General features: G+C 52.2%; 1 protein-coding gene across 1 annotated transcript; it reads left to right on the plus strand.

Moving 5' to 3' along the window:
• Positions 1-88: 88 nt before the first annotated feature.
• On the plus strand, positions 89-27,947 carry ADAMTS15 (ADAM metallopeptidase with thrombospondin type 1 motif 15). The gene is made up of 8 exons (XM_055270032.2): positions 89-1,593; positions 12,939-13,071; positions 13,537-13,704; positions 13,947-14,230; positions 20,516-20,693; positions 22,207-22,388; positions 22,495-22,670; positions 24,341-27,947. Exons 1-8 carry the CDS (start codon positions 637-639, stop codon positions 25,113-25,115), a joined length of 2,853 nt encoding a protein of 950 aa, XP_055126007.1. The 5' UTR covers positions 89-636; the 3' UTR covers positions 25,116-27,947.
• The last annotated feature ends 33 nt before the right edge of the window (positions 27,948-27,980 follow it).

The following is a 27,980-nucleotide window of genomic DNA, read 5'->3' on the forward strand; positions in this document are numbered from 1 at the left end:
GACGATGTCCGCGGGAGCAGAAGCGACTGAGGCGTCGGGACAGTGGGGCATAACCGAGAGCAAAACGCGAACCGAGACTTCAGCGCCGGTTTCTCGGGCCAGCCCACGCCTCCTGCCTCAGCTCAACGCCACTCCCTCCCCGCCAAGTGGCTCTCCGCTCTGGAGGCGGGACCGAGTTCTCCGGTGGCCCCTGGAGGCTAAGGCTGCGAGCTCTGGGAGGCTGGGAGGGGAGTGAGGGGAGGGGCGCTGACTGGGCAGTCCAAAGAGGAGGGGGCCTTTAATAGGCTCGCCCAGCGCCTGGCTTGCTGCGCTGCGAGTGGCTGCGGCTGCGAGAAGCCGCCCGGCACCTTCCGCTAGTTCTCGGCTGCAAATCTTCGTCCTTGCACTTGACAGCGATTGTACTTAAGCTCCCAGGGCGCGCTTTGCCTGGAAAGGCACAGGTAGGAAGCGCGGGCTGCCGGGTGCACGCTCGCTGCTCTGGGAGGCGTCTCCCTCCCTTGGCTCTCCTTTCTGGGAACTGCCGGCTGTCCCGGAGCGTTGGCTGTTCCAGAGTGCGGGCTGCACGGAGACCGCGTCAGCGGCCGGAGAGCCCGGCCCAGCCCCTTCCCAGAGCGCGGCGGTGCGCTGCCCGGCGCCATGCTTCTGCTGGGCATCTTCACCCTGGCTTTCGCCGGGCGAACCGCTGGAGGCTCCGAGCCAGAGCGGGAGGTAGTCGTTCCCATCCGACTGGACCCGGACATCAACGGCCGCCGCTACTACTGGCGGGGTCCCGAGGACTCTGGGGATCAGGGACTCATTTTTCAGATCACAGCATTTCAGGAGGACTTTTACCTACACCTGACGCCGGATGCTCAGTTCTTGGCGCCCGCCTTCGCCACTGACCGTCTGGGAGTCCCCCTCCAGGGGCTCACCGGGGGCTCTTCAGACCTGCGACGCTGCTTCTATTCCGGGGACGTGAACGCCGAGCCGGACTCGTTCGCTGCTGTGAGCCTGTGCGGGGGGTTCCGCGGAGCCTTTGGCTACCGAGGCGCTGAGTATGTCATTAGCCCGCTGCCCAATGCTAGCGCGCCGGAGGCGCAGCGCAACAGCCAGGGCGCACACCTTCTCCAGCGCCGGGGTGTTCCGGGCGGGCCTTCCGGAGACCCCACCTCTCGCTGCGGGGTGGCCTCGGGCTGGAACCCCGCCATCCTGCGGGCCCTGGACCCTTACAAGCCGCGGCGGGCGGGCTTCGGGGAGAGTCGTAGCCGGCGCAGGTCTGGGCGCGCCAAGCGTTTCGTGTCTATCCCGCGGTACGTGGAGACGCTGGTGGTCGCGGACGAGTCGATGGTCAAGTTCCACGGCGCGGACCTGGAACATTATCTGCTGACGCTGCTGGCAACGGCGGCGCGACTCTACCGCCATCCCAGCATCCTCAACCCCATCAACATCGTTGTGGTCAAGGTGCTGCTTCTTAGAGATCGTGACTCCGGGCCCAAGGTCACCGGCAACGCGGCCCTGACGCTGCGCAACTTCTGTGCCTGGCAGAAGAAGCTGAACAAAGTGAGTGACAAGCACCCCGAGTACTGGGACACTGCCATCCTCTTCACCAGGCAGGTGAGTTGATCTGCGGTCACTTTGCACCCAGATAGTCCCGTTCTTTAGGGTCACCTCCACTAGCGCTCCAAATCCCCTTTGTATCGTGCAATGCCTCCGAGTTTAAACCTCGTTGACCTCTTCTGACTCCAACTCTGGAGTTTCCAGGGAGAGCCCTCTCCTAGGCTCCGCGGAGCGGCGGCTCACGTGCATCTGGGGCATTGGAGGAGAGCCTGCGCTTTCCGAAGGTGTTGGCCTGGCGCGGCCAATCAGCGCCTCCTGGATCAGGCGCCGAGGGGCCGGAACCCAGGAAGTTGCCGCCCCGGAGCTGCAGTTTGTGTCCAAGACCGATAGGAGACGCTATGAGGATGGTGTTGGAGAGGGCGGGAACGGCCCGCCCCTATTGTATGGGCTGCTGAGTCTTCTCGGACACCTCGTGAGGTCTCCTTTCAAGGGTTGTAGAACTGAAGGTGATCCAAGGTCAGCGCCTGCTACATTTCTCTCGGGTAACATGTTGTCCCTTCTGTGTACTGGGCCTGGAATGCCGGGATTGGGGTGGAGGGAATCATTGAAAGATTTTGTGGGTTGCAGTGACAGGCCAGACTCAAGTACTGCAAGCATCCCTCCTTCACTGCCGCTTCTCCTACAGCCTTCTCTGCTCAGCATGGTCCAAGAGGCTTCTAGACCATTCTGAGCAGGCAGTGTAGTTAGGGCACCTGTTTGGAGCTGAGACTGTTTCACTTGGAGTTTCAAGTGGAGTTTTACTTGGAGCTGAGTTGGGAAAATCTCTTCCAATTTTCCTGTATCCTTGCTGTCAGAGGGTGACCCGTTTGCCCAGATGTATGCTATAGAGCAGGGCGGGCAGGCTTGCTTCTGCTCCCAAGTCACTAAAATTCCTATGACCACACTTGACTTCAGGGCACTAGCTTCTGCCCTTGCTGGGGTGGAAGTGGTGTGAGCTTAGTCAAGAGTATTTGGAGATTCCCGCCGTAGAGTTAGAAGGAAACTGAGTATTGGGGTTAGAAAGATGGACCCAGCCCAGGAAGCAGCCCTGCCTTTTGCAAGGCCTTACCTGATATTCTATGTCAAAGAAGCTATAAATCTGCAAACATTTAGATTCACAGATGTTGGAGTGATTGGGCACTGAGGAGTATTTGGATTCTTGAAATTTCTCAGATACAGGAGGCTGGGAGGAAGAGCCATCCGAGTGAGCCTCTTCTTCTGATTTGGGGGACTGTGACTTGAATCTGTGCCATGCTCTTTTCTTGGTTATTATCATAACCACGGCATTCTGGGGATGGCATGGAATCCTTGGTTACCTCTGGGGCTCTAACTCTCCACTGTTTCCAAATGGTCAAGTTGGACTGGCGCACACAGGCTGGAGCTGGAGTCCTCCACAGTAACCCATTTGGCACAGCTAGTCCCTTCCTGGAGTCGGACTTCCTCCTTTCCCAGCCTTCTTCTCCTCCCACCACCTGGTTTCTCCAGGGAGGTCTTTGGCCTGAGTCTGTTTCCTTGTGCTCATTCTTCCAACTGAGGTCTGTTGAGCTGTCACTGCCCAGCCTCTGCAAGCACTGCCTGAGTCATGGGGAAGCTGCAAAGGAGGTGGCTTTGACCTCTGCACACAGACCAGCTTGGCAGTTAGATTGCTGGGGCTTGAAAAAAAGCAAAGGCCAAGAACAGGATATCTTAATGGGCAAAGCAGCTGTTGCCCCATTTGCTACCTGGGCTGCCCCAGTGAAGGTCACTCACTGGCTCCAAAATAGAAGGCCTCAGCCTCTGCAGCCTGGTGGTGAAGGCTGGCTTCTGGAGTCAGCCCTAGGAGGAGAGCTCCCGCTGGGAATAGGGACCATGCCGTCAGAAGGAGGCCGCCTTTTGAAGAAGCAATCAAACAGCATGACTGCTTCTATTTCTCAGTGGTGTGTGCTCAACCCCCCGGGGGCTGTGTTGTCCATGCATAATGGGTACAAGATGCATGACCACTGGATCAGAAGCAGTGATGTGCAAGATGTGACTTTTAGAAGCTGCCTTCCCCTTAGGTGCCTAGAGAGCAAAGCCAGAGAGTGAGGCTTCTGTGTTGTCAGGGCCGCCATCAAGGTATGTACTTTATGCTTCAGAGTAAACACCTCTTCACCTCCTCCTCAGCAGCTCACACTTCAGGGCCTACTGCATTCTGAGAGTCTCAGAATCTTCTCACTCCTGATCTCTCTGGGGGAAGGTACAGTATTTGATGAGAACAGGAGGGAGTAGCTGCCCTTTCTAAGATTAAGGCAGGTGCGGTCTCCGGGAACCTTAACTGCCCGGAAAAGAGAATATAGTGGTTATACAACAAGTATTTTGACAATTTGAGGAGTTTACTTACAGATTCAGAATAAGTTCATGGAGAAAAGTGCACATCTGATTTTGCAAAGTGATCGGTCTCCAGGCTCATAACAGCAGGGTGAGGTCAGCACAGGACTGGAACCAGGATCTGCGAAGAACTAGAGCCAGAGTGTTTCTCATTTATTTCTATGAGGAGAAAAGTTTCTTTGGCTTCTTGTTGCATTGGGCGGCAGGAGCCAGGTATTTAATGTCGAGACTTGGTAGGCCCTCCCTCATTCCCTGAGACTTCTCTGTCTTTAGGTCCAATAACGCTGCCGTTTGCGTAACCCTTTGTGGTAGAATGGCTTTCATTCATTTATTCCTACACTCCTTTAATACTTGTTGAGCATTATTTATTATTATTTCTAGGTACTACCCTGGGCTGTGGAGCTACAAATTGTAATAAAATGTGGCCTTGGCCGGGCGCGGTGGCTCACGCCTGTAATCCCAGCACGTTGGGAGGCCAAGACAGGCGGATCATGAGGTCAAGAGATCAAGACCATCCTGGCCAACATGGTGAAACCCTGTCTCTACTAAATATACAAAAATTAGCTGGGCGTGGTGGTGCACGCCTGTAGCCCCAGCTACTCAGGAGGCTGAGGCAGGAGAATCACTTGAACCCGGGAGGTGGAGGTTGCAGTGAGCCTAGATCATGCCACTGCACTCCAGCCTGGTGACAGAGTGAGGCTCTGTCTCAAAAAAAAAAAAAAAAAAAAAAAAAAATTGCGGCCTCAGGTCCCCAGGAATTCACATGTGATGGGGAGCTTACAAGACAACAGTTAATTTCAACAGGATGTGCTACGTGCCAGACCAGCCCCGTTGGGGAGGAGGGGCGTTCTCCTGAATGCTGAAGCTAAGGAAGCGCGCTCCAAGGGACAGGAGCAGGAAGGGCATTGGCCGCGGAGTGGGGGCTGGGGAGGGGAGCTTGTTTTCTATGTCATCAGATGCCCTCTCCTCCATTCCACTGTCTGCTTTGCTATCTGTGACCTTTTCTCCTTTGGACTGATTTTTTTTTTAGGACTTGTAGTTTATGGTTTTACTGTCTGTTTCTTCATTTCTTTCTTTCTTTTCTTTTTTTTTTTTTTTAGGACTTTTATGGTTATTCTGTCTGCTTCTTCACTTATTTCTTTATTTTTTAGAGACAGGGTCTCATTCTGTCACCCAGGCTGAGGTGCAGTGGTGCCATCAACTCACTGCAGCCTTTAACTCCCGGGGTCAAGTGATCCTCCCACCTCAGCCTCCTGAGTAGCTGGACTATAGGCTTGCACTACCGTGCCCAGCTAATTTATTTTTGTAGAGACAGGGTCTCACTATGTTAACCAGGCTGATCTTGAACTCCTGGCCTCAAGAGATCCTCCTGCCTCAGCCTCCCAACGTTTTGGGATTACAGGTGTGAGCCACCATGCCTGGGCTCTGTAATATTCTTTGTGAGAAGACTTTTAACTACAAATTTCATTTTTAAAACATATATATTCAAATTATTTTTCTTGAGTGAGCTTTGGTCATTTATATTTTTCAAGAAATTTTTCCATGTCATTTGAGTTGTGAATTCATTGACAAAAAGTTGCTTATAATATTGTCTACTATCTTTCCCACCTCAGTCTCTCAAGTAGCTGGGACTACAGGCATGTGACTAATTAAAAAAATGCCTGACTAATTAAAAAAATTTCTTTTTTTGGAGACGAGGTCTTGCTATGTTGCCCAGGCTGGTCTCAAACTCCTGGGCTCAAGCGATTTGCTCGCCTTGGCCTCCCCAAGTGCTGAGATTACAGGCGTGAGCCACTGCGCCCGGTCTATTTTGTTTGTTTGGTTTTTTCCTGCTGCCTCTTCGTATCATTTGACGCCACCTCTGTTTCCTCTCCTCTCCCTCTTCTTCCGTGCTCTCACCCTCCTCTTTTGGGACCATCCAGGCAGGATCTTTACAGTCTTTCTCTTCCCCCTTATTCTCTTCATTTGTACTATGACTTTTCCCCTCTCACAACCCTGAGCTTGGTGCTATCTTCTTGTTTTGACCTTGAGCAGTACTGTGTTTCATTGGGGATGCCCTACACTGTGCAGAGCAGAACAGCATTCTAGAACCTCATGTGAAACAGACGCCAGTTCTTTTGGTGATAAAGCACTTGTCATAGGGCAGTGATATCTAGTGTTCAGATAAAAATAGTTAATAATGAAGTGATAATACGCATGTTACACATATCTCCCTATACAATAGAAAAGGATCATGATTTCATTAGGATCTTTCTTGAAGTCGGGCCTTGGAAGATATTAGAAGAGAGAGGTCATTGGTAGATTGAGTATTTAATAATTTGTTATTCTTGGCCACTAACTGGAAACGCAACACCATGCCTTCTGGGAGGGAGGAGGGAAGGAGTGGGAAGAGAGAGGGAGGAGTGGAATATGTTGGTTCCCTGTCGTGCAGGATGAGTGCTCTCTCTCTTTAGTTACATCAAATGAGTTCGCCTGATATTAATGTCAGCAGATGGGGGAGGAAGGTTGGAGGGAATCTTTTTCTTTTATTTTTAACCGCTGGTCTAGTCAGAAAGGCAAGTGAGTTTTTCTCTTTCTTTAGGTCTTTCTCTCCTTCTGCCTTTGAACTTCTCTGTAGTTGTTTGCGTCCCCTCCCACCCCTGGAATTTTCCCCCCAACCTTTCCTTGACACCTTGACTCGATCACGTGGCATGATGGAAAGTACACAGGCTTGGAGTCAGGCAGAGCTGAGTATGAATCCGGGTGCTTGAACTCTTTAGCAGTGGACATTGCATGAGTCAGCTATGTGCACTTAACTTTCCTCACTCTTAGAATGAGGATAATGATGATGACATGATACCTCACTTACGGGGCTGTTGCAAGATAAGCGTTACTGAGTGGTCCAGAATAGGCCCCCAATTATGGTAGTTATTATCATCACTACCTTAGTAGTCACTCAGTACATGCTTCTTGTTGAATAATTAGCTATGGATCCCTTGCCAGACTCAAGTTTGGGATAGCCCTGATTTAAAGCATTCTGTCCCATTGTCCTTTCAAGTATGCTTAGCATTTGTTCCTGTTTTTGTATGGAAACTATGGACACCAGAATTTGCTAATCCCACTGATCTGTAAACTCCTTTTAGGCTGGAACCTCTTTAGTATTTGTAAGCCCCTGCGTGGATCCCTGCAAGTCGGCTATTCAGTAGGTGATTTTGGAAGGAAGGTGCAGACAGAAGTGCAAGGACTGCCTGTAGCTCTGGGTGCTTAGGTAGCTCACCTCCCTTCCTGGGGATCATTCATCCAGCTTTTGTGGCGGTCAGGCTGCAGGGTTGGGAGAGGGAGTCTTAGATTCTTCTGGCATTTCATCTTGGCTCTTTGCCATTAGGTTTTGCCCTGAAGAAAGGAGGGGCTCCAGAGAGGTGTGTGTTTAATCCACCTTGGAGTCAGCAGACAGGGTGCATGGCAGGGCAGGGACAGGGTCAGTGTGTCAATGCAGGTGTGGGGCAAGGAGCCAGGGGCTTGTTCAACCAGCGAGGCGGCGCAGACAGTGCACTCAGAGCACTCTTGGCACTTAATCCTGCCTCTCCCTCTCCCCAGGACTCTCCCCACTCATGTCAACCAGCACTTGCTTGAGCTATAGGGTGAGGCCTTCCATTCTTGCGGTGATATGCACCAGAGGCAGCAGGAAGTCATGGTGAGAGCTCAACCCTGCCGCCGTGCTGCCTGGACTTCAATCCTCCTCCTTCCTCTCTGTCTAACCTTGGGCTTACTGTGTGACCCTGGCCTAGTTACTTACCTTCTCTGGGTCTCTTCTGTGCGATGGGGCCTGATAATGGCGTCTTCTTCCTAAAGCTGTGAGAATTAAATGATTGAAGGCAGATAAAGCTCTCGCGACTGTCTGGCACACAGTAGCCAGTCGGTAACTGTTAGCTATCGTCACTCTGCTTGTAGGCACCCTCTCTTGAAGGGGTGATTTTTTTTTATAGAAGATTTAGCCTTCTTGCAAGCTTGGGGCTCCTCTCCTTCCTCATTGAGGTAATTACTGTTGTTTTGGTTACCCCACTCTCTTGCAGTAATACCATTTTGTACATCTGGAGGGATTTATATGCCAGTGAAATAGAATCTGCCAGTAGAAGTAACTAACATTCTTCGTCACATTGCCAAGGCACCGAATTGCTAGATTTTATTTCTTCTAGCAAAGCAAGGCCCTCCCATCCTTGGGGATTACAAACAGACATGGATTTTGGGCTGGACAAGGAAATACAGTGATGCATGGCAGAGATTCAGATGGGAAACAAGTTAAAGGCACAGTAGTAATACTAGCACAGGGTGCTTTTCGCCAGTAATTACGGTCTCCTAACTAGTGCTGCATGATTTAGACCAAAGAACATAGCTTTGGATTTGGGACCTCATTCTTCGCTCAATAGCCAAGGGGACCGGGGTGCATAATCTTAAGTTACTGAGCCTCGGTTTCCTCATCTGCAACATGAGAGGACAGCCCTGAAGTCCTGGATGCTGTGATGTAGACACGAAGATGAGCTCTGGCTCTCCTGCCTAGAACTTCAATGGAAGCAGTCAGCTACATGAGAACGCATGTGTCTTCTGCCACATTAAAAATGTTAATGTGTGGCCAGGCGCAGTGGCTCATACCTGTAATCCCAGCACTTTGGGAGGCCAGGGCGGGTGGATCACTTGAGGCCAGGAGTTCGAGACCAGCCTGGCCAACATGGTGAAACCCAGTCTCTACTAAAAATGCAAAAATTAGCCAGGCGTGGTGGCGCATGCCTGTAATCCCAGCTGCTCGGGAGGCTGAGGCACGAGATGCTTGAACCTGGGAGGCAGAGGTTGCAGTGAGCCGAGATCACACGACTGTACTCCAGCCTGGGCAATAGAGTGAGACTCAGTCTCAAAAAAAAAAAAAGTTAATGTGCTTGATTTTTGTGCATCCCTCTGTCTTTGTATTGCTGGAAAACATTTGAGCATCTTGGTTCATGCCTGGGAAATGAGAGGAGGTAGGAAGGAGGTTCACAGTGACGGCAGCTGGTGGGAATCGTGGTGGAGGTGTGTATGGAGTGACACTGGTAAACAAGCCACTGCCAGGTGTTATCCTTGTTTATTTATTTAAGTTGTGGCTCCAATCCTAAATTGTTTTATAAGAAGGGACATTTAGAAAATAACAGTCCAGGAGGGTTAGGTTCCTGGCCAAGATGATTCCAGGATCATCTGGAAAAGCAGCTGCAGCTACAAAGAAAAACAGCCAATTGCTGGAAATCGTGAGGCAGGTAGGGGCTGGGTTAGGAATACCTACACCTTCTGGGAGGAAGAAGGCAAAACAGCTTCTGTTTTTTGGAGGCAAGCACTTGAGCTGAAGAGGTTAAGGCAGTTTTAGTGCCTCTGAGTTCGTTCCAGAAGGGTGGAGATTTTTGATGCCACAAATGAGGCACTGCTGGGCCCCTGTATAAGCACTCGTAGGCGTTCAAAGTGCAGAGGCCCAGCGGTTCTTCATTGAGTCCCTGCCGGGGTGGGGAGGAGGACAGGCAGAGCTTCTGACCCCATACAGCTGTGTCTTCCCACAGTGAAGACGCTGGTTACTGCAAGACGGCTGCTTCCAGAGCCACTCTTACCCTCAGGAAATTTGCCGGCTCTTTCCTTGTTCCTCTTGTTTGATCCAGGGAAACCGGGACTTCTTGATGGAAAGAACAGGTTGCTTCTGGCCAAGAAGGGCCTGCAGCTGCATGTCTTTGCTCCAGAGAAAATCCACCCTCTCTAGGAGGAAGGAGGCTTTTGGCTGTAAGGACTTCCCAGCCACAGAGGCGGCTGCAGGGTGACTGAGTTCCAGACGCCCTCTAGATCCCAGTCTGAGCATTCAATCTGGTCTAGCAGTTTCTTTCTTTCTTTTTTGAATTTTAATTTTTGTAGAGATGGGGTCTTGTTACGCTGCCCAGGCTGGTCTTGACCTCCTGACCTCAAGTCATCTTCCCGCCTTGGCCTCCCCAAGTGCTAGGATTACAGGCCTGAGCCACTGTATCCTGCCTGGTCTACGTATTTCTGAAGAGTGGGGCGGGGAACAGGACTCTCAATCTCCACATGGGTGACTTCTACTTTTCTGAGAGTGAGTGCTGTCAACTACGTGACTTGGGTCAGTAGACAAGATGTTCCTTGGGGTTCTAAAAATGTCATTCTGTGGGTTCCCTTTATAACCTACAGGGCCAGAAGGGGCTGCATGCTCTGGGACCGGGGAAGGAGCAGAGGCTGAAAGCACTGGTTGATTCAGGCTGTAGTTGAAAGTTGGCCCTTCCCCAGAGCAGGAAACCAAGGCCCCGAAGAGAGAGAGGACTTTGATGAAGTCACACATCTACTTAGTGATGGGGGCCAGGACCAGAATCTAGACTTCTTGATTCTTATTTCTGCGCCCTCTCCCTCTTACACAGGGAGCAGTGAGTGTGCAGGGCAGCCCAGAGGCAAGGGTAGGTGCCTGCCCCCACAGGCTGCAACTGCTGGCCTAGAATGTCCAGAGCCCCAGCCTTGCTGGGTCCTACACTACACCTGTCCTACACCTACATCCTTCACTATGCCCTCGCAAGAGCCTTCATCCCTGCCCTCCTCATCTTGGCTCCCTTCCCCACAGTTCACACGCTGATCCATGTTCCTCAGCTGTCACATTCCCTAAAGTGCTGGTCAGGTGAAGGTCCCTTCCTAAGTTGTTTTTTTTTCCTTTTTTCTTTTTTTGACACAGAGTCTTGCTCTGTCACCCAGGCTGGATGCAGTGGCGTGATCACAGGTCACTGTAGACTTACCCTCCCAGGCTCAAGTGATCCTCCTACCTCAGCCTCCTGATTAGCTGGGATTACAGGTGTGCACCATCATGCCTGGCTAATTTTGTTTATATTTTGTAGAGACAGGGTCTCACCATGTTTCCCAGGCTGGGCTTGAACTCCTGGACTCAAGCGATCTGACTGCCTTGGCCTCCCAAAGTGCTGGGATTACAGGCATGAGCCACTGCGCCCAGGCCCTTCCCAAGTTTTGACAGTGGTTGTTTTCTAGGTTTCAGAGCTCTTGAGAAGGAAAACTTCCTGGGAGAGTGAGTCTTTGAAGACAAAAGAATATGGGAAGAGAAGGGCGTTTGAAGTCCTCCATGGGCTCCTAGAAGTGGAAGTAGTGCTTCCAGCAAGCACAGGCGGCAGACCTGGCTGGGTGTGCAGGGCACACGTCACTGCCTCTGGTGCACCCGGGTTCAGGCTAGTCACCCTCGGAATAACTGTTCACTCATTAGGAGGTGTGACTATCATCTGACCGTGGGAAGCCAAGTTTGACTGCTCAGGTGGTAAACCTCTGAGTGCTTTGGATTAAATTTTGCTGATTTTCTGTACTCTGACCGCTTTTCCTCCCATGCCCCCTGGCTCCTGGCTCCCTGCACTGTGCTGCTGCCCACCTTCGCCCCTTGCCAGCATGTACACAGATGCACATGTGGCCTCGCATATACATGCACATGCATGCAAACACGTGCTTCTTTGCCTTTGGAAGGTGGTAGTAATAGTCGTTATTTCAGTGGGATGTTGTGAGGATTAAATAGGGCCATGTGTGCAAAGTGCATGCGCAGTGTCAGCATTTAATACATCATAGCCATGATGAACTATGGGCATGAGCCTAGTTCCCATCTCTGACACGTAGATACAATAATATGTCTGCATCATAAGCCTATTGTGAGGATTAAATGAGGTGACACATGTAGTAGCTTCCTGTGAAATGCAGAATGCCTTATGCATTGAAGGCAGCGATGTAATGAGAGAACCAGCATCACTGATTCAACACACATCTTCTTTTTTTATTTTGAGATGGAGTTTTGCTCTTTTCGCCCAGGCTGGAGTGCAATGGTGCGATCTTGGCTCACTGCAACCTCTGACTCCCAGGTTCAAGCGATTCTCCTGCCTCAACCTCCCTAGTAGCTGGTATTACAGGCACCTGCCACCATGCTCAGCTAATTTTTGTATTTTTAGTAGAGATGGGGTTTCGCCATGTTGGCCAGGCTGGTCTCGAACTTCTGACTTCAGGTGATTCACCTGCCTCGGCCTCCCAAAGTGCTGGAATTACAGGTGTGGGCCACCGTGCCTGGCCCAACACACGTTTTCTTAAGAGGAGCAGAATGTACACAAGTGTCTTATCCTATTTCCAACTTTTGGGCTTTTAAGGTATCTGAATGTGTTTCTGGCCAACGATGCTCAGTAAGTTCTTTGAGATATTCGCCCCGGAAGCCCTATCCTGCCTTTCTGTGTCCCCTGGGAATACTTCCTGTCAGGGTTTGCTGCTGGAGGCCCTAGGTTCTGCGGCCAAGTTAAGCTTCAGTACAAAACGAGGGACCTTCCTGCTTAGGTGGCCATCTCTGTATTTCAACTATCTTTCTTCCTAGCAGCCACTGAGCCTGTGTCCCCTTGAGCTTCTGTAGCCAATGAAACTGTGTCTGGATGGGGTCTCGGGTCCACCTCAATGCTTCCTCCCAGCCTAAGGCAGCCAAATCACTGGCATGGGTGGGTCCTTGGCCGGCAGCTCTCTGGCTGAGAATCTTAACTTAATTCATAGTTGGCCAAAAGGCAGCCCAGCAAAGACCGAGGCTGCTCGAAGCTGCCTCTGGGTGGGAATGGGACTGGCTTCCTCCCTGTTGCCTCAGCGAGCCTCCCTTGGCTATGGGAGTCACCGTTTTTCTGGTCTGGAGGGCCGTCTGTCTACAAAGTAGTGGCCCTTGTAGTTTAATTTTGTACCTCCTAATTTCCTCCCAGAGGACCTCCCTGCATAGGGTTTGGGCAAAGTCTTTTTGGTGAAGCCGCAGAGCTCTTCCTGGGTTTCCTCCCTCAGCCTGGGTTGATTCTGTGAACAGCCCCACAACCTCCTAGGAAGAAGAGCCCAGCTGGAAGGTGCTGGGCCTGGTGACATTGGAATGAGATGAGCTGGAATGTCCCTTAGGATGTCCTTTCTTCCCTTCAGGTCCCTTCTGTCACTGTCTCTAACTTCGGGCTGGCTTCTGCTTCTCCCCCACCCGGCAGGACCTGTGCGGAGCCACCACCTGTGACACCCTGGGCATGGCTGATGTGGGCACCATGTGCGACCCCAAGAGAAGCTGCTCTGTCATTGAGGACGATGGGCTTCCATCAGCCTTCACCACTGCCCACGAGCTGGGTAAGGCTGGATAAACTCCTCCTGAGGTCTTCTGGGTTTTCCTGGGGAGCCTGGAGGGTGGGAGACGTCTGTCTTTGCCCCCTTGTGTTCTGAAGCCTTAGGACCCCTTCTTAGGGCACAGTGAACCTTAGCAGCAGCTTTGTACTTTTTCCGATTGCCCCAGCCCCGCTGGCCAGTGACATGGTTTGAGCCCCTTGGCAGAGTGTCTTAGCACTTAGGCACTGTGGGGACACCATGTTAACGACAAGGAGGTACACTCTGTTGTCAGGGAGCCCACAGCCTGACGGGGGGGACAGAAAACACAAGAACATGATCTTGAGGACATTTGAAAGCAACCTGTCGATAGGTGGCAATGACCAGCCTGAAAACCTCTGACATGGGCTTTCTAGTTCCCCTGCCCCATCCCTCCCTCCAACGCCCCCGTCCTTCCTCCTGCCCTCTCAGTCCTCTTGCGTTACCCTACAGGCCACGTGCTCAACATGCCCCATGACAACGTGAAGGTCTGTGAGGAGGTGTTTGGGAAGCTCCGAGCCAACCACATGATGTCCCCGACCCTCATCCAGATCGACCGTGCCAACCCCTGGTCAGCCTGCAGTGCTGCCATCATCACCGACTTCCTGGACAGCGGGCACGGTAAGCCAGGACGGTGGGAGGGCGATGAGGCCGCCTCGGAGGAGGCTGCGCTGCTGCCCCTAGTGGAGGTGCTCACTTGTCCGTCCTCTGTACCTTAGGTGTGTGTGCCCCCTCGGAGCCGGGCTCTGACATGAGTGCCTTCCTGTTGCCCTTGGTTCATTCTCCCCTTACCATTCAGATTCTGGGCGAGCCAAACCTCATCTTCCCAGCTCATCCTAACGGACACCTTTGGCTCTCTGCAGGTGACTGCCTCCTGGACCAACCCAGCAAGCCCATCTCCCTGCCCGAGGATCTGCCGGGCGCCAGCTACACCCTGAGCCAGCAGTGCGAGCTGGCTTTTGGCGTGGGCTCCAAGCCCTGTCCTTACATGCAGTACTGCACCAAGCTGTGGTGCACCGGGAAGGCCAAGGGACAGATGGTGTGCCAGACCCGCCACTTCCCCTGGGCCGATGGCACCAGCTGTGGCGAGGGCAAATTCTGCCTCAAAGGGGCCTGTGTGGAGAGACACAACCTCAACAAGCACAGGGTGAGTGAGTGCTGGAGCTGCGCTCGGGGACTGCTGGGAGGAGGGACGGAGACCCGGGGGCCTCCCCTGCCCTTGGTCTTCACCAGGAAGCTGCCTATCACAGACTGGCCATGGGACCATCACTGCTGCATTGCTGAGCTGTGCTTTCACTGCCCTCTATATAGTCCTATCCCCTTCTTGATTCTAAGACTGGAGGGAAAAGCTATGGCAGGTCAGAGGACTTGGTGAGGCCTCAGACACATGGGGAAAAGCCTTCAACAGGGGATGGGGTCTCAGCCCTGAGCCCCGGGCCTCATCTCACCTGGGCAGGAGCTCTGGGCTCAAAGCTGAACACCTAGTGTTAGGAGCGGCTCACTTGCTGGCTCCTCCCTTCCTTCTGTCATCCACTCTTTCCCAGTGTGTTCCACACCCAGGGAGCTGGGGACCATGCGCAGGAACAGGGCTCAGAGCTGCAATGAAGCAAAGCCCTGGGCAAGCTTCGGGAACTGGCAGCATTCTGAACCAAGCTTCCATTTCTGTTGCGATTGTTTTTCTTTAGCAGAAACATAGTCGAATAATACTTGTTTTCCCTCCTGATAAATAGGAATAGCAACCGAACAAGAACACATTCAGAATGCCAAATATTCTCTGAATATAATAACTTTATCTTCCTCAGGTCTTGTTTTGGGGGTAGGAGAGGGATTTGTACTTTTCTGGGCAGGAATAAGAGGTCTGTCCTCCTCCCAGATCCTGGAGCTGACTGTCCCTTCCCATCCCCTGTTCTCAGCTCGGGGACGACTTGCCTCTGGGCGCAGAGGCAATGTCACAAAAAAGCATCCACCAAGCACGTTATCAATTGCCCTGAGATGAGTATGGCACAGAATTATTTAAAATATTTGTCTGTGTTCTGGGGATACATATCTAATTAAACCTTCAACCGTTTGCTAGGCAACAACCCACTGTGTTCAGGGAACTGCGTAAGATACTGTGATGATCAGAAAAAGAAATAAAACACAGGCCATGCCTCAGAGAGCTCACAGTCAAGTGGTGAAGCTCAAAATGTAGCCGTGATACAAGACACAGAGAGGCACGTGTTATGCGGAAGGACAGAAGGATGAAAATGTGTCACGGGAGAACAGGGGTCAAGAGATTAATGACGATGAGAGGGGACTGAGAAAACTTGGAGGAGGAGGTTGGATCTGAAGAGAGCCTGAGGGATAAGTAGGATCCCTGTAGGCAGAAACAGAGTGAGGCAGGGAGGCGGGCGGTCCTGGGCGGGTCGGAGTGAGCTGCAGGGCTGCGCAGATGAGGGCTCTATGGGAACCGTCTTCAGGAAGGTCGTTTGGGGCCAGACGGCAGCCACCTTGATTGCCAGGCACTAGAAGGTTCTGAGGACAGGCAATATGTGGCCCGTGCCGCCTCCTGGGAAGATGAGGCTGGAGGATGCAGAGACAAGTTGAGATAATGTTGGATAGAGAAAGCACCGTCTGAGAAGCAACATCTTTCCACACTTTCTGGAATTCTTAGTCTATGATCAGGCAAGATCTACTCCTCAACCTCTTTTCTAAACAATCCCTTGGCCACCTTGTTTTAACTGAAGCTTTCCAGGAAACCTTCACGGAAGTCGTTGCCCTCATTGGCCGAGGTCAGATCATAAAGCATGTCTTACAAATCACTGCAGCTCCCACAGATCTGTTTCAGGAATCCCATTCTAATCACCAAGGCCCTGTCTTCCCAGATTACTTCCTCTAGGTTTTGGATTCCAACAATTCCTCAATCCCGTCTGGGCCTACAATCCATTGCTACGACAACCTTCCCATCGTGCCTCACCCTTCTTTTGCCCTCCCCTCCTCCTTCGTGAGCTGAAATTCCATGGTCCATTGTTGAAATCACTCCCTCGCATACACTCTTGACTCCCTTACCCCGTCTCTCTGCATCAAACTCACTTGGATAAGCCACCATCTGGGTTGAATCCAACTCACTCACCCATTCAGTTGTGCTTGCACAGGTGACTATGGTTGGAGAAAAACATGCAATTGTGCTCACTGGTCTCAGTTTAAATTCATGATCTGAGCTGGGCACAGTGGCCCCCACTTGTAATCTCAGCACTTTGGGAGGCTGAGGCGAGAGGATCCATTGAGCCGTGGAGTTTGAGACCAGCCTGGGCAACGTGGCAAAACCCCATCTCTGCAAAAAATACAAAAATTAGTGGGTTGTGGTGGCAGATGCTTGTAGTTCCAGCTACTCAGGAGGCTGAGGCAGAAGGATCGCTTGAACACGGGAGGCAGAGGTTGCACTGAGCCATGATCACGCCACTGCACTCCAGCCTGGGTGACAGAGGGAGATCCTGTTTCAAGGAAAAAAAAAAAAAGAGAAAAAGAAAGAAAAAAGTGAAATAAATTGATGACCCGGAAGCTTAGGTGGGCCCATAATGCTGTCCAGGAGTGACATAGTTCATTTCCCCAGCTGGCTTCACTCTCCCAACCTCCTGAACCATTAGTTCACACCCACCATCACCTCTCTCCTTCCATTACCAACTCTTTCTTCCTCCTTTTCAGCTTTCACCGATGACCTTTCTTCTCATTTCCCGAAGGTGGAAAAAAAATCAAGTAATCAGAAGGGAACTTCCACCCACCCCCCGACCTGCTTCTGTACCTGTTCTCCACTGTCCCCCTTTACAGTGGCTGAATTGTCCCTGCTTTGATCTGAGGCCACGCTGTGTGCTTTGCACAGGAACCCCATCCCCTCTCACTTGTTAGGGACATCGCTGATCAATTCTCTCTCTCCTGCAGTGCCAGTATTTCCCAATCTTGAGCTGAATCATGCCTTTTAGAATATAAACCTGTTGTAATTTCTCCCATCTGAAACAAAACTTCTTATGATCCCACTTCCTTTGTGGTCTGTTTCTCTGTCTCCCTTCACAGCAAGTTCCCAGAAGGAGTTGTACAAGCTTGCTGTCTCCAATTCCATCTTCCCACTTTTCTCTGCTGCCCATTCCAAATAGGCTTTGACTGCTGTCATTTCTCCAAAACAACTCTTATTAAGGCTACCAAATGGCCTGCACACTACGAAGATCAGTGACTGTTACCTTTCCTCCCATCGCCCAGCCAGCTAGCAGCATTTGTGGCAACTCAGAGCTCTGGCCCCTGGAACAGGGTCTCCACTGCCTCTCGGTGGTCCTCCTCCTCACACTGCCCCTCCCTTCTCGTTACCTTTACTGCTTCTTCCTTGTACTCTCATTTTCTTTTCTTTTTCTTTTACTTTTTTTTTTTTTTTTGAAACAGAGTTTCACTCTCATCGCCCAGGCTGGAGTACAGTGGCGTGATCTTGGCTCACTGCAACCTCCACCTCCTGGGTTCAAGCAATTCTCCTGCCTCAGCCTCCCCAGTAGCTGGGATTACAGGCGCCCGCCATCACGCCTGGCTAATTTTTGTATTTTTCGTAGAGACGGGCTTTCACCACGTTGGTCAGGCTGGTCTCGAACTCCTTACCTCAGGTGATCTGCCCACCTCGGCGTCCCAAAGTGTTGGGATTACAGGCGTGAGCCACCACGCCCGGCCTGTACTCTCATTTTCTAACGTCTGGAGTGCTTTGGCAGTCAGTCCTTTCCCTCTTCACCATCCACACTCAGTCTCTTCGCTGATTCATCTAGGCCGTGGCTTTAAATACCATTTGGAGCTTGAAGACTCCCAAATTTGCATCTTCAGTCCAGGCCTCGCTCCTGACCTGCAGACTTGCATCTGTAAGGGAATCTGGACATGTCCATTGGACACCTGATTAGCATCTTGTACGTGTGTCTGTGAGACTGAGCTCCTGGTCATCCCCCGCCAAGCTGCGCTGGCAACTCCATGTTCTGGTTGCTCAAGCTGAAACCCTGTTTCTCTCACATGCTTCACACCCTGTATCTCCACGTCCCGGTGGACACTATCTTCAAGGCAGATCCAGGATCATTTCTCACCACAGCATCTGCTCTCACCCTGGTCCCAGCCACCACCCCCGTCCCCTGGATTAATGCAGTTGCCTCTAACTGGTCTCCCTGCTTCTGATCTTACTCCTTACAGATGATTCCCGCCATGGCAGCTCTTTTGAAATGCACCTTGGGTTATGTCACTTCTCTGCTCGACACCCTTTAGGGGCTTTGCCCCGGCTCCCATTTCTCGCTGCCTTATTGGCCCTAGTGACACTGGCATACTTCAGGCTCATCCCCCCTCAGGGCCTGTGCACTTGCTTCCTCTGCTTGGAATGCCCTTTCCCTGTATGCCACCTGTACTTCCTTCAGGCACAAGAGGCGCCCCCTAATCCAGAGCAGCCCTTCCCAACTCCTCCCTACCACCTGCTGTGAAGCCCACCCAACACTCTGTGTTCACGGATTCATTTTCGTTGTCTGTCTCCCCACTAGGGAGTAATTGCTCTGAGGGCAGGGACTTCCGCAAGTGCTTGGTGAAGGAATGAGTGAATGGCACAGGGCGGGAGCACAGTGAACGTTTTTTGTTCAAATAGGAAGCAGTGATACCAAATAAAAACCAGGTAGCATTGTCTCAGGAGCTGCAGGAACAGTGCTATGTGCTGAAGAAGAATTGGAGATCATGAGGCCTAGGCACACTCTTTCAGTCTTCTGATGGCCATTGTGGCTTTGGAGGGGGCAGCTTCTGGGGTGTGATGGGGACAAAACCCACAGTGCAAGGCTCTGGGGAGTGAGTATGAGGAAAGAGCAAACGTGGGTGATGCTGTCAGGGAGTGAAAGGATGGAATGAGGTGAGGCGCTACTTTGAGTAGTTTGAGGCCAAAGCAGGGTTGAAGGAGGGTGGTGGTGGTTTTTTACAGGATCAAACAGATTTTGACAAAATGAAACAAGAGCTATCTGACAAAAGGGTAGATCGAATAAATATGCTGGATATGTACACAGGTTAAAGTGTTTCTATTACACGCAGCCAGTTCCTGCTTAGTTCCATGTGAGTTAGGCACTATGTGGGACGGTCGGTGGCAGAGTTTTAATTCCAGGCGAGTACAGCAGCCGGGCTGCTTCCTCTATGGCTCAGCTGATGTGTATTCAGAGGATCCAAACTCATTTCACTGTCGTTCTAAGGAAAACATCATGGACAATGTAAATTTTATTCTCTTTCTACCCTGTTAAAAAAAACTAAAAAAAAAAAAGCCCTCCAAAACACTACACAATTCACCCCACAGCCAAATCGAGTTTGAGGATTGCTTAATAGTGTCTTATCTTTATCTCTTCTTAAAAGAAACGTTAGAATGGTTCATGGTGAAACTTGCTCAAATACAGCCCCTGATCGAGGTTAAGATCAGTTTGGTCTGGCGTCAAGCCTGAATTATAGAACACTAAGGAACAAAAACATTCACATATCTATGGTGACATTTTTTATCCACAAGGCTGGGGGCTGGCCATGCCTTAGGGATGCCTGTGAATGCACTAACAACAAATAAAGGGAACCTTTTCTGTGTTTTCCTTTTATTCCCGGCAAGCTGTGAGATAAGAGGACTCTCTGAACTTCTGCCGGGGCCAGCGTGGCGCTGGGAATTTTCATGCCTGTTAGGCCACTTCTATCATCCACCTGACATCGGGCCCGAGTATTAGTGTTAACAAACCCAGTTTTGCAAGTGAAGCACCGGAAAGCTAAGGAGGGTTTGCTGTTGCTCAAGCCCACTAGGGGGGTGTGGTGTGGGCGGAGGCCATAGAAAACACGTCCGGCCAGGTGCGGGAGCTCACGCCTGTAATCCCAGCACTTTGGGAGGCTGAGAAGGGCGGATCACTTGAGGTTAGGAGTTTGAGACCAGCCTGGCCAACATGGTGAAACCTCGTCTCTATTAAAAATACAAAATAATTAGCCGGGCATGGTAGCAGGCACCTGTAATCCCAGCTACTGGGGAGGCTGAGGCTGGAGAATCACTTGAACCTGGGAGGCGGAGGTTGCAGTGAGCCAATATTGCGCCGTTGCACTCCAGCCTTGGCAAAAGAGGGAGACTCCACTTCACCAAAAGAAAAAAAAAAAGGAAAACACATCTCACATCTGTCTCACTCTACGGCCCAAAGAGGCCTCTCTTTTGCAAGGCCTCCTTTGCACCTGGGAGCAGTTGCTGTTTGCTAATTAGTTGGTTGGAATGTTGGGTGGGCTTGGTGTACACTGGCCATTTGCTTATTGTTTTTTCCTTCATGATACAACAATAATTTGATTCCGGGAAGGTGGGATGGGAACTTGGAGGCTGTACGGTGTAGTCTTCTATGGGCTAAGGGGCTAGGTGTGGCACCTGGATCCGACAAGGAGTATAACAGGCTCTTCCTCACAGGTGGATGGTGCCTGGGCTAAATGGGAGCCCTATGGCCTCTGCTCGCGCACATGTGGAGGGGGCGTGCAGCTGGCCAGGAGGCAGTGCACCAACCCCACCCCTGCCAACGGGGGCAAGTACTGCGAGGGAGTGAGGGTGAAATACCGATCCTGCAACCTGGAGCCCTGCCCCAGCTCAGGTGAGGTGGGGAGAGCTGTAGTGGCCTGGGCCCGGGGGAGGTGAGGCTGGAGGTCCCCCCACCCCACCCCTGCTCCACGTAATGCATGCCCTCCAGGTAACTGGGTACACAGGTAATTCAGGTAGTCTAGTATTTCTATCATGGATTCCTATTGATGACAAAGGGACTGCAGTCAAGATTCTAACCTTCAGGACAAAGCCTGGAAGTGGAGAGGTGCCGATTCTTCTTGGGATCATTCCTCTTTCCGCTCACCTTTGGCAAGGGTGTTCCCTTCTGGATGCTTAGCCTGGGAGACTAAATGGATCATGGGAATGATACGCTAGAAATCCTCTTATCTGAGGCCTGCCCAGCCCATCTTTGTAAGCAGGAGTCCAGAGCCCAAGAACTTGATAGGGAAAACAGAATTACATCTCTATTTTTATTAATGTCTCCATCTAACATTTAGTATTTCTTTCAGAGAGAAATTAGTATTTTTTTAACTACCTTTCCATCTAAAATTTAGTATTTCTTTCAGAGAGAAATTAGTATTTTTTTAACTACCTTTCCATCTAAAATTTAGTATTTCTTTCAGTTAGACAACAAAACTACAATAGTAGTAGAAGTGCCTGTGACTTTGTCATCAATAGGAACCATGGATATTTTCACATGACATTTTGGTTGTTGCAGAGTTTTCAAAATGCTGTTTAAGCTCATCCTTACTTCAAAATTATAGTAGTTATCAGGTTCATTACTGAATCATATATATATATGATTTATATATATATTTTTATATATATAATATATATATTATATATATATAATATATATATATTTTTTTTTTTTGAGACAGAGTCTCACTCACTCTGTTGCCCAGGCTGGAGTGCAGTGGTGCAATCTCGGCTCACTGCAACCTCCACCTCTCAGGTTCAAGCGATTCTCCCGTCTCAGCCTCCCGAGCAGCTGGGATTACAGGTGCCTGCCACCGTGCCCGGCTAATTTTTGTATTTTTAATACGGATGGGGTTTCACCATGTTCGTGAGGCTGGTCTTGAACCCCTGACCTCTGGTGATCTGCCTGCCTTGGCCTCCCAAAGTGCTGGGATTACAGGCATGAGCCACTGTGCCCGGCCCTGAATCATATTTAATGCATTAACAAAAAAGCATATATATCACAGACTTGTTTCAAAATATATCGATAGTTGTGTAGCAAATGTAACTGGTGTTGTCGTTAATCTATATGATTTACTTTATGCACTGAGTTACATTATTCTGAAAATAGTTTGCAACCTAGAGGGAGTTTGAGGCTGGGTTACTGGAGAAGGTGGTGCATAGCTCAGGGGATGTGTTTTCATCTGTGCCCTGGGTCCTTTGGGCCCAGCCTGCTTTAGTGCTTTGAGATGGGGGGAGGTTGCAGCTTTGGTGATGAGGGTGGGAAGGGCTAAGAGAGCCACGGCAGGCTGGGAGGGAGGCTTGTCCTTTGCACCGGCCTTGTCCCTTCCCCTCACCTTCTTTCTTGTGCTTCTCCCCCTCCCCAGCCTCCGGAAAGAGCTTCAGGGAGGAGCAGTGTGAGGCTTTCAATGGCTACAACCACAGCACCAACCGGCTCACTCTGGCTGTGGCATGGGTGCCCAAGTACTCAGGCGTGTCTCCCCGGGACAAGTGCAAGCTCATCTGCCGAGCCAATGGCACTGGCTACTTCTATGTGCTGGCACCCAAGGTGAGTGAGCCTGGGGCCTGGGAACAAAGTAGGGACCAGGTCTTCGGGGGAGCATCAGCTGAGCTGCCCTGCTCTTCCTTCCTTTTCCCCTTCTGGGGTGCTGCAGGTGGTGGACGGCACGCTGTGCTCTCCTGACTCCACCTCCGTCTGTGTCCAAGGCAAGTGCATCAAGGCTGGCTGTGATGGGAACCTGGGCTCCAAGAAGAGATTCGACAAGTGTGGGGTGTGTGGGGGAGACAATAAGAGCTGCAAGAAGGTGACAGGACTCTTCACCAAGCCCATGTGAGTTCTGGGCCCTGGAAGGTCCTGCCAGGGAGCAAAGGGAGGGAGGTGGAATTTCCCAGGGTATTGGAAGCTTGGGTTAGATTGGGGTAAATGTCAGATCCAGCCAGTACCCTTGCTGCAGAGGCCACCCATACCCTTCTAGGGCTGCTAGTCCTTCACTCACTCATTCGTTCACTCATTCATTCATTCACTCATTCATTCATTCTTTCAGCAAGCAAAGACCAATGCTGGGGGAAGACCCACTTAACAGGAGATGGCATTCAGGAAGGTGGGCAGAGTTGTTAGGGTCTGTATAGTGTTCTAGAGTACGACCGACCTGATTCAGATCGCAGTTACCCGTTTTCTGGACGACCTTGGGCAAGTGAACTCAATCTCCAGGTCTCTAGATGTCCCCACTTGTAAAGTGGGTATAATACTAATATATTTCATGTGTGCTTTTGTGAGGAATAAGGGAGTTAGTCCAAGTAACATGGTTAGCATCGTACCTTCACCTTGATGAGGCTGAATGTGACAGCTGCCAGCCTCTTCCTGGGCTTGAGGCCTTGACCTTGGGGATCAGATTGAGGTGAGAATGGTAATAAACTGCCAAGAGACAGCAAGTGAGCAGCTGGGACTGAAGGAGTCTTCACGTCTTGGGCAATCCCTGGGCATCTAGTCCCAACTCCAGGATCTGGGCCTCCCAGCTTGAGCTTCCTGAGGTCAAACACATGCTCCTTGGAAAGCCCCGATCCACGCTCTGGAAGAAGAGGGGGCAGGCAGGGCACCTGAGGTCCCAGTTGGGGGTGGGGGCTATGGTTGGCCCAGAAAATTTGGGAGCCCAGGTGCTGGTGATGGAAAGGCCTAGATGGCTGTCCTGGAGCCTTGACTGTGCCCCTGGGCACGACACCGTCTCCTGAGCCCCTGGGTGGTGATGCGAAGGGAGGATGCCCAGCCCTGTCTCTGGGAGCTCGGGCACCAGGGACGGATGGTGTTCCAGGCTGTGCTTTGCAGGGACCTGTGGTGGGGAGGCCACGTGGGGAGTGGGAGGTACATACCCCAGGCTTGCCTCACTGGTTAAATGGCAGATGTTCCTTTCACAGCCTGTTGGAGCTGGAAGGAGCCTTAGAAATCATTTAGCTTAACCTACTCATTATGCAGATGAGGACACCAGAACCCAGAGATACTGGCTTGCTTAAAATTGCCAGAGTTGGCGTGTAAGCCAGGCTGGATCTGCGTCCCTGCCTCCAGGGCCAGTGTCCTCTCACTGCACTGAGCTCCTAGCCTCAGGCTCCGGGATGGTGGACTTACTCCCCCGCCCCATCCCTCGTCCTCCTCCTCCTCCTGCTCGTCCTCATGGCAGATGTCTACACATCCTTGATGTGTGCCAGGCACCATGCTACATGCTTTATGTGCTTTGGTGGACTCAGTCCTCCCTGCAATTCAGTGAGGTGTGTGGAATTCTGAGCTCCACTTTACAGGTGAGGATGTGGAGGCTTGGAGAAGTTCAGCAACTTTCCAGCACCAATCGCCAAGGGGCAGGGACCTCTCTGACTCTGAAACCTGTGCTTTTACTCCCATGCCAGAATTCACGGAAAGCTAGGTTTACTGAGGAAATCAGATCCTGGAGCGTGAGGTCCTTATTAGGTCCAGGCTTCTGTCTGATGCACAACCCCCCTTTCCCACCCCAGGCATGGCTACAATTTCGTGGTGGCCATCCCCGCAGGCGCCTCAAGCATCGACATCCGCCAGCGCGGCTACAAGGGGCTGATTGGGGATGACAACTACCTAGCTCTGAAGAACAGCCAAGGCAAGTACCTGCTCAACGGGCATTTCGTGGTGTCGGCAGTGGAGCGGGACCTGGTGGTGAAGGGCAGCCTGCTGCGGTACAGCGGCACGGGCACGGCGGTGGAGAGCCTGCAGGCTTCCCGGCCCATCCTGGAGCCGCTGACCGTGGAGGTCCTCTCCGTGGGGAAGATGACACCGCCACGGGTCCGCTACTCCTTCTATCTGCCCAAAGAGCCTCGGGAAGACAAGTCCTCTCATCCCAAGGACCCCCGGGGACCCTCTGTCTTGCACAACAGCGTCCTTAGCCTCTCCAACCAGGTGGAGCAGCCGGACGACAGGCCCTCTGCACGCTGGGTGGCAGGCAGCTGGGGGCCGTGCTCTGCGAGCTGTGGCAGCGGCCTGCAGAAGCGGGCGGTGGACTGCCGGGGCTCCCCGGGGCAGCGCACGGTCCCTGCCTGTGATGCAGCCCATCGGCCTGTGGAGACCCAAGCCTGCGGGGAGCCCTGCCCCACCTGGGAGCTCAGCGCCTGGTCACCCTGCTCTAAGAGCTGCGGCCGGGGATTTAAGAGGCGCCCACTCAAGTGCGTGGGCCACGGAGGCCGGCTGCTGGCCCGGGACCAGTGCAACCTGCGCCGCAAGCCCCAGGAGCTGGACTTCTGCGTCTTGAGGCCGTGCTGAGTGGGGTCATTTCTTTCTCCCCCTCACTCTCCACCCCACTGATGTGCCAGCGTTCTGCCAGCTGGAGTAGCGGGCAGAGGACGGTGGCTAGGGGCTCACGCCACGCTGTCACCCACATCCAGGGACAAGGACCATGGGCTGGGGCGAGAGGTTCCCTCCTCCTCCCTGGACTGGGCAGAGGGAGGCCCAGGAACTCCCGCACAGTCTACCTCAGGCCCCGCTCCTCGGGCCGGTTGCGGGGAGAGGCTTTGAGGTGCAGGGCAGAAGGTGCTGAGGCCCAGTTTCCAAGGGACTTGGAGGATGGGCACCTTCCAGGCAGAACTTCAGGGACCCCGGCCCCCAGAACGGAGGCCACAGGCTGCTGGAAGAGCCATGTCCTGGCAGCTTGGCACCCTCAGGTGGCCCCATGGGCTCTGAGCCGTGTCTGAACGAGGCAGGGTTTTCACGGTGCTTTTAGCCCACTTTCCTTTTTGAACTGACATGGACTAAGCAATAAAAGCTGGCTGGGGCTGGGCAGAAGCCACGGGGAGAGTGAGATTAGGGCCCCTGGAGCCTGGCACTCCACCTGGGAAGACGTGGACATGCACAGGGAGTCCTGAAGTTTCTCATCCTGCACTCTTGGCCCTCCCGTAAAGAGGCAGCCTCTCCTTCCTCTGATGTGCAGGGTGTAGGACTAGTGGTAGGGCTGCCGCGGAAGCGTCCTCTGAGGCTCTGCAGGCAGGGGGGAATGTCAGTAGGGAGTCTGCTGTCTTCTTCAAGATGGAGCTGGCCATTACAGAAAGATGTTGACATTTGCTAGGGGCGATGGAGTCTGTGGCTGATGCAGGGAGTTTTTGGAAAGTTCTGGAGGGTTCTGCTGTCACTGGACTGGGGTTGGTGCTGAGCTCTGGGCCTGGCTTTGAGGGATGTCACCATGCGATAGGGAGGAGGAGGCTGCAGTTCTGATGGCTTCCTCCTCCAGAGAGGCACGTGTATGCAGGCTGACGTCGGAGGGTCTGTGTCGCCTCAGACAGCCCTGATGGTGGCCACAGTCCTGCACCCATTGTGAGGGGGTGGGGCGTGCCTAGGAGGACTAGGTGCTGAATATCTATGTGCCTATAAACTCGTCTTCATTCCAAACAGCTACTGCTGTCTGCCCTGGGCACGTCATGTTGCATCCTAGGCCTTAGCTTCTCCACTGTTTGCTACCTCAGATTATGCCCTCTGGGAACCCAGCCGTATCCCTCCCCTAGGACAGTGGTGACCTGGTCCTTCCACCACACTCAGTCTTTGGAGACTGAGCTGTCCAGCCACAGAAATGAGGGTGTGGTGTGTGGCTTCCTGCTCCCCACAGCCCAGCCCCCTGCTGGGGCTCCAAAGCCGAAGATAGGGCCTCTTCAGACGCCTTGGGAGTAGGTTTCAGGAGGCACCAAGAATCAATGACTGACCCAGGGGGCCTGGCAGCCACTAGTGTGAACTGCTGGAGACCTGTCTGGCTTATAGACGTCAGGAAAATAGAAACAGGCATTTTCTGTAGCTCCAAGTGGGGAGATATTTTGGGGTTACAGCTTCTCTGGCTAAGCAGGGTGTTTCTTGAAGGTTCAGATGCCCCACTATGTACATGGGATATTCTGCTTCTGAGTGTAGGTGATGAATCCAGGACCTCAGTGGAGAATTTTATTGAGCTAAGATCAAAGCATGTGTCTTCCTGGGAGAGAAGAGTTCAGTTCTTTTATGTGGGTTTCCCTAATAGTCAGAATCCACAAACCAACTAGCCAGCCAGCCAAGCCTCTGTGATGATGTTCTCATCCGGTCTAACGCTGGGCTGGAGCCCTTGGACAGAGATCGTGCAGGGGCAGAGGGGGTGCCAGTCTCTGAGGCAGGGCTGCAGTCACCCCTGAAGAACTAAGTGAAGAAGAGGAACCCCTCTGTGCCAGTGACCACTGTGGGGCTACAGGGACAAAAAGGACCAGGGTACCAGGCAGAAGCAGATCCTTGCTAGCTGACGACAGCACTGCGCCCTGTGCTTGGTGCACTCCCTCCTGGAGGAGGAGAGGGTGGCATGGGGGCTGTGCGGGATGGCAGGGGGATTGGGTGGGTGGGAAGAGAGGTGCCATCGGTAGGAGGCTGGCCTCCAGTAGAGCAGAAGCAGCTTTTGCCATCAGTCACTTTACAAACCATTTCAAGGAAGGACAACCACTCTGGCTCCTGACACAAGCCAGGCCTCAGTGCTTTTATCTGTTGTGGTGGTGTTTCCTTTTTCTTCTTTCCCTTTTAAAAGACGCATGACCAAGACAACCTAGGGAGTTTGTCTTGCTTGCCTTTGACTATTTCCTTAATCCAACCATGCTCTCGAGGGCTGAGCAGAGACTAGACTCAAGGCACAGGTTTCTGGTGATGGAGTAAAGTTACAGTGGTATCTCATGTCTACACAAGAAGAGGAACATTCTGAAAGCTCCAACAACTTCTTGAGGGGGATGGACCAATACGGCTTTGGGCTCAGGATTCCCTAGCCTCCTCTGCCCATCGTGTGCACTGATTGGAGGAGTCTGGCCCAAACACTCTCACGTGAACCTCGACATGCTGGAGTGGGGTCTGGCAGGAGCTGATGACAGTTCGAGGGATTTGAGTGTCCCTAGCCTGGCAGTTGGCTCCCGGAAGCACTAGACACTGACACTCATTGGTAGACCCTCCCTCCCCACCGTTGTGTTTGGTTCTTTTGCATTCCATGTACTGCAGAAGGATGGAAGGACCTGGGTGCTGGCTGGGCTGTGTATACTGTGTATACAGGGGAGCTGGCTGCTGAGGTGACCATAGCCTTCTCCTAATAAAGCTGTAAGTATTTAAAACCTGTGTCTTGCCTCTGTGACTGCCTCTCATTCATGC

This window comes from Symphalangus syndactylus, chromosome 3, assembly GCF_028878055.3.
Source record: "Symphalangus syndactylus isolate Jambi chromosome 3, NHGRI_mSymSyn1-v2.1_pri, whole genome shotgun sequence".
NCBI lineage: Eukaryota > Metazoa > Chordata > Mammalia > Primates > Hylobatidae > Symphalangus > Symphalangus syndactylus.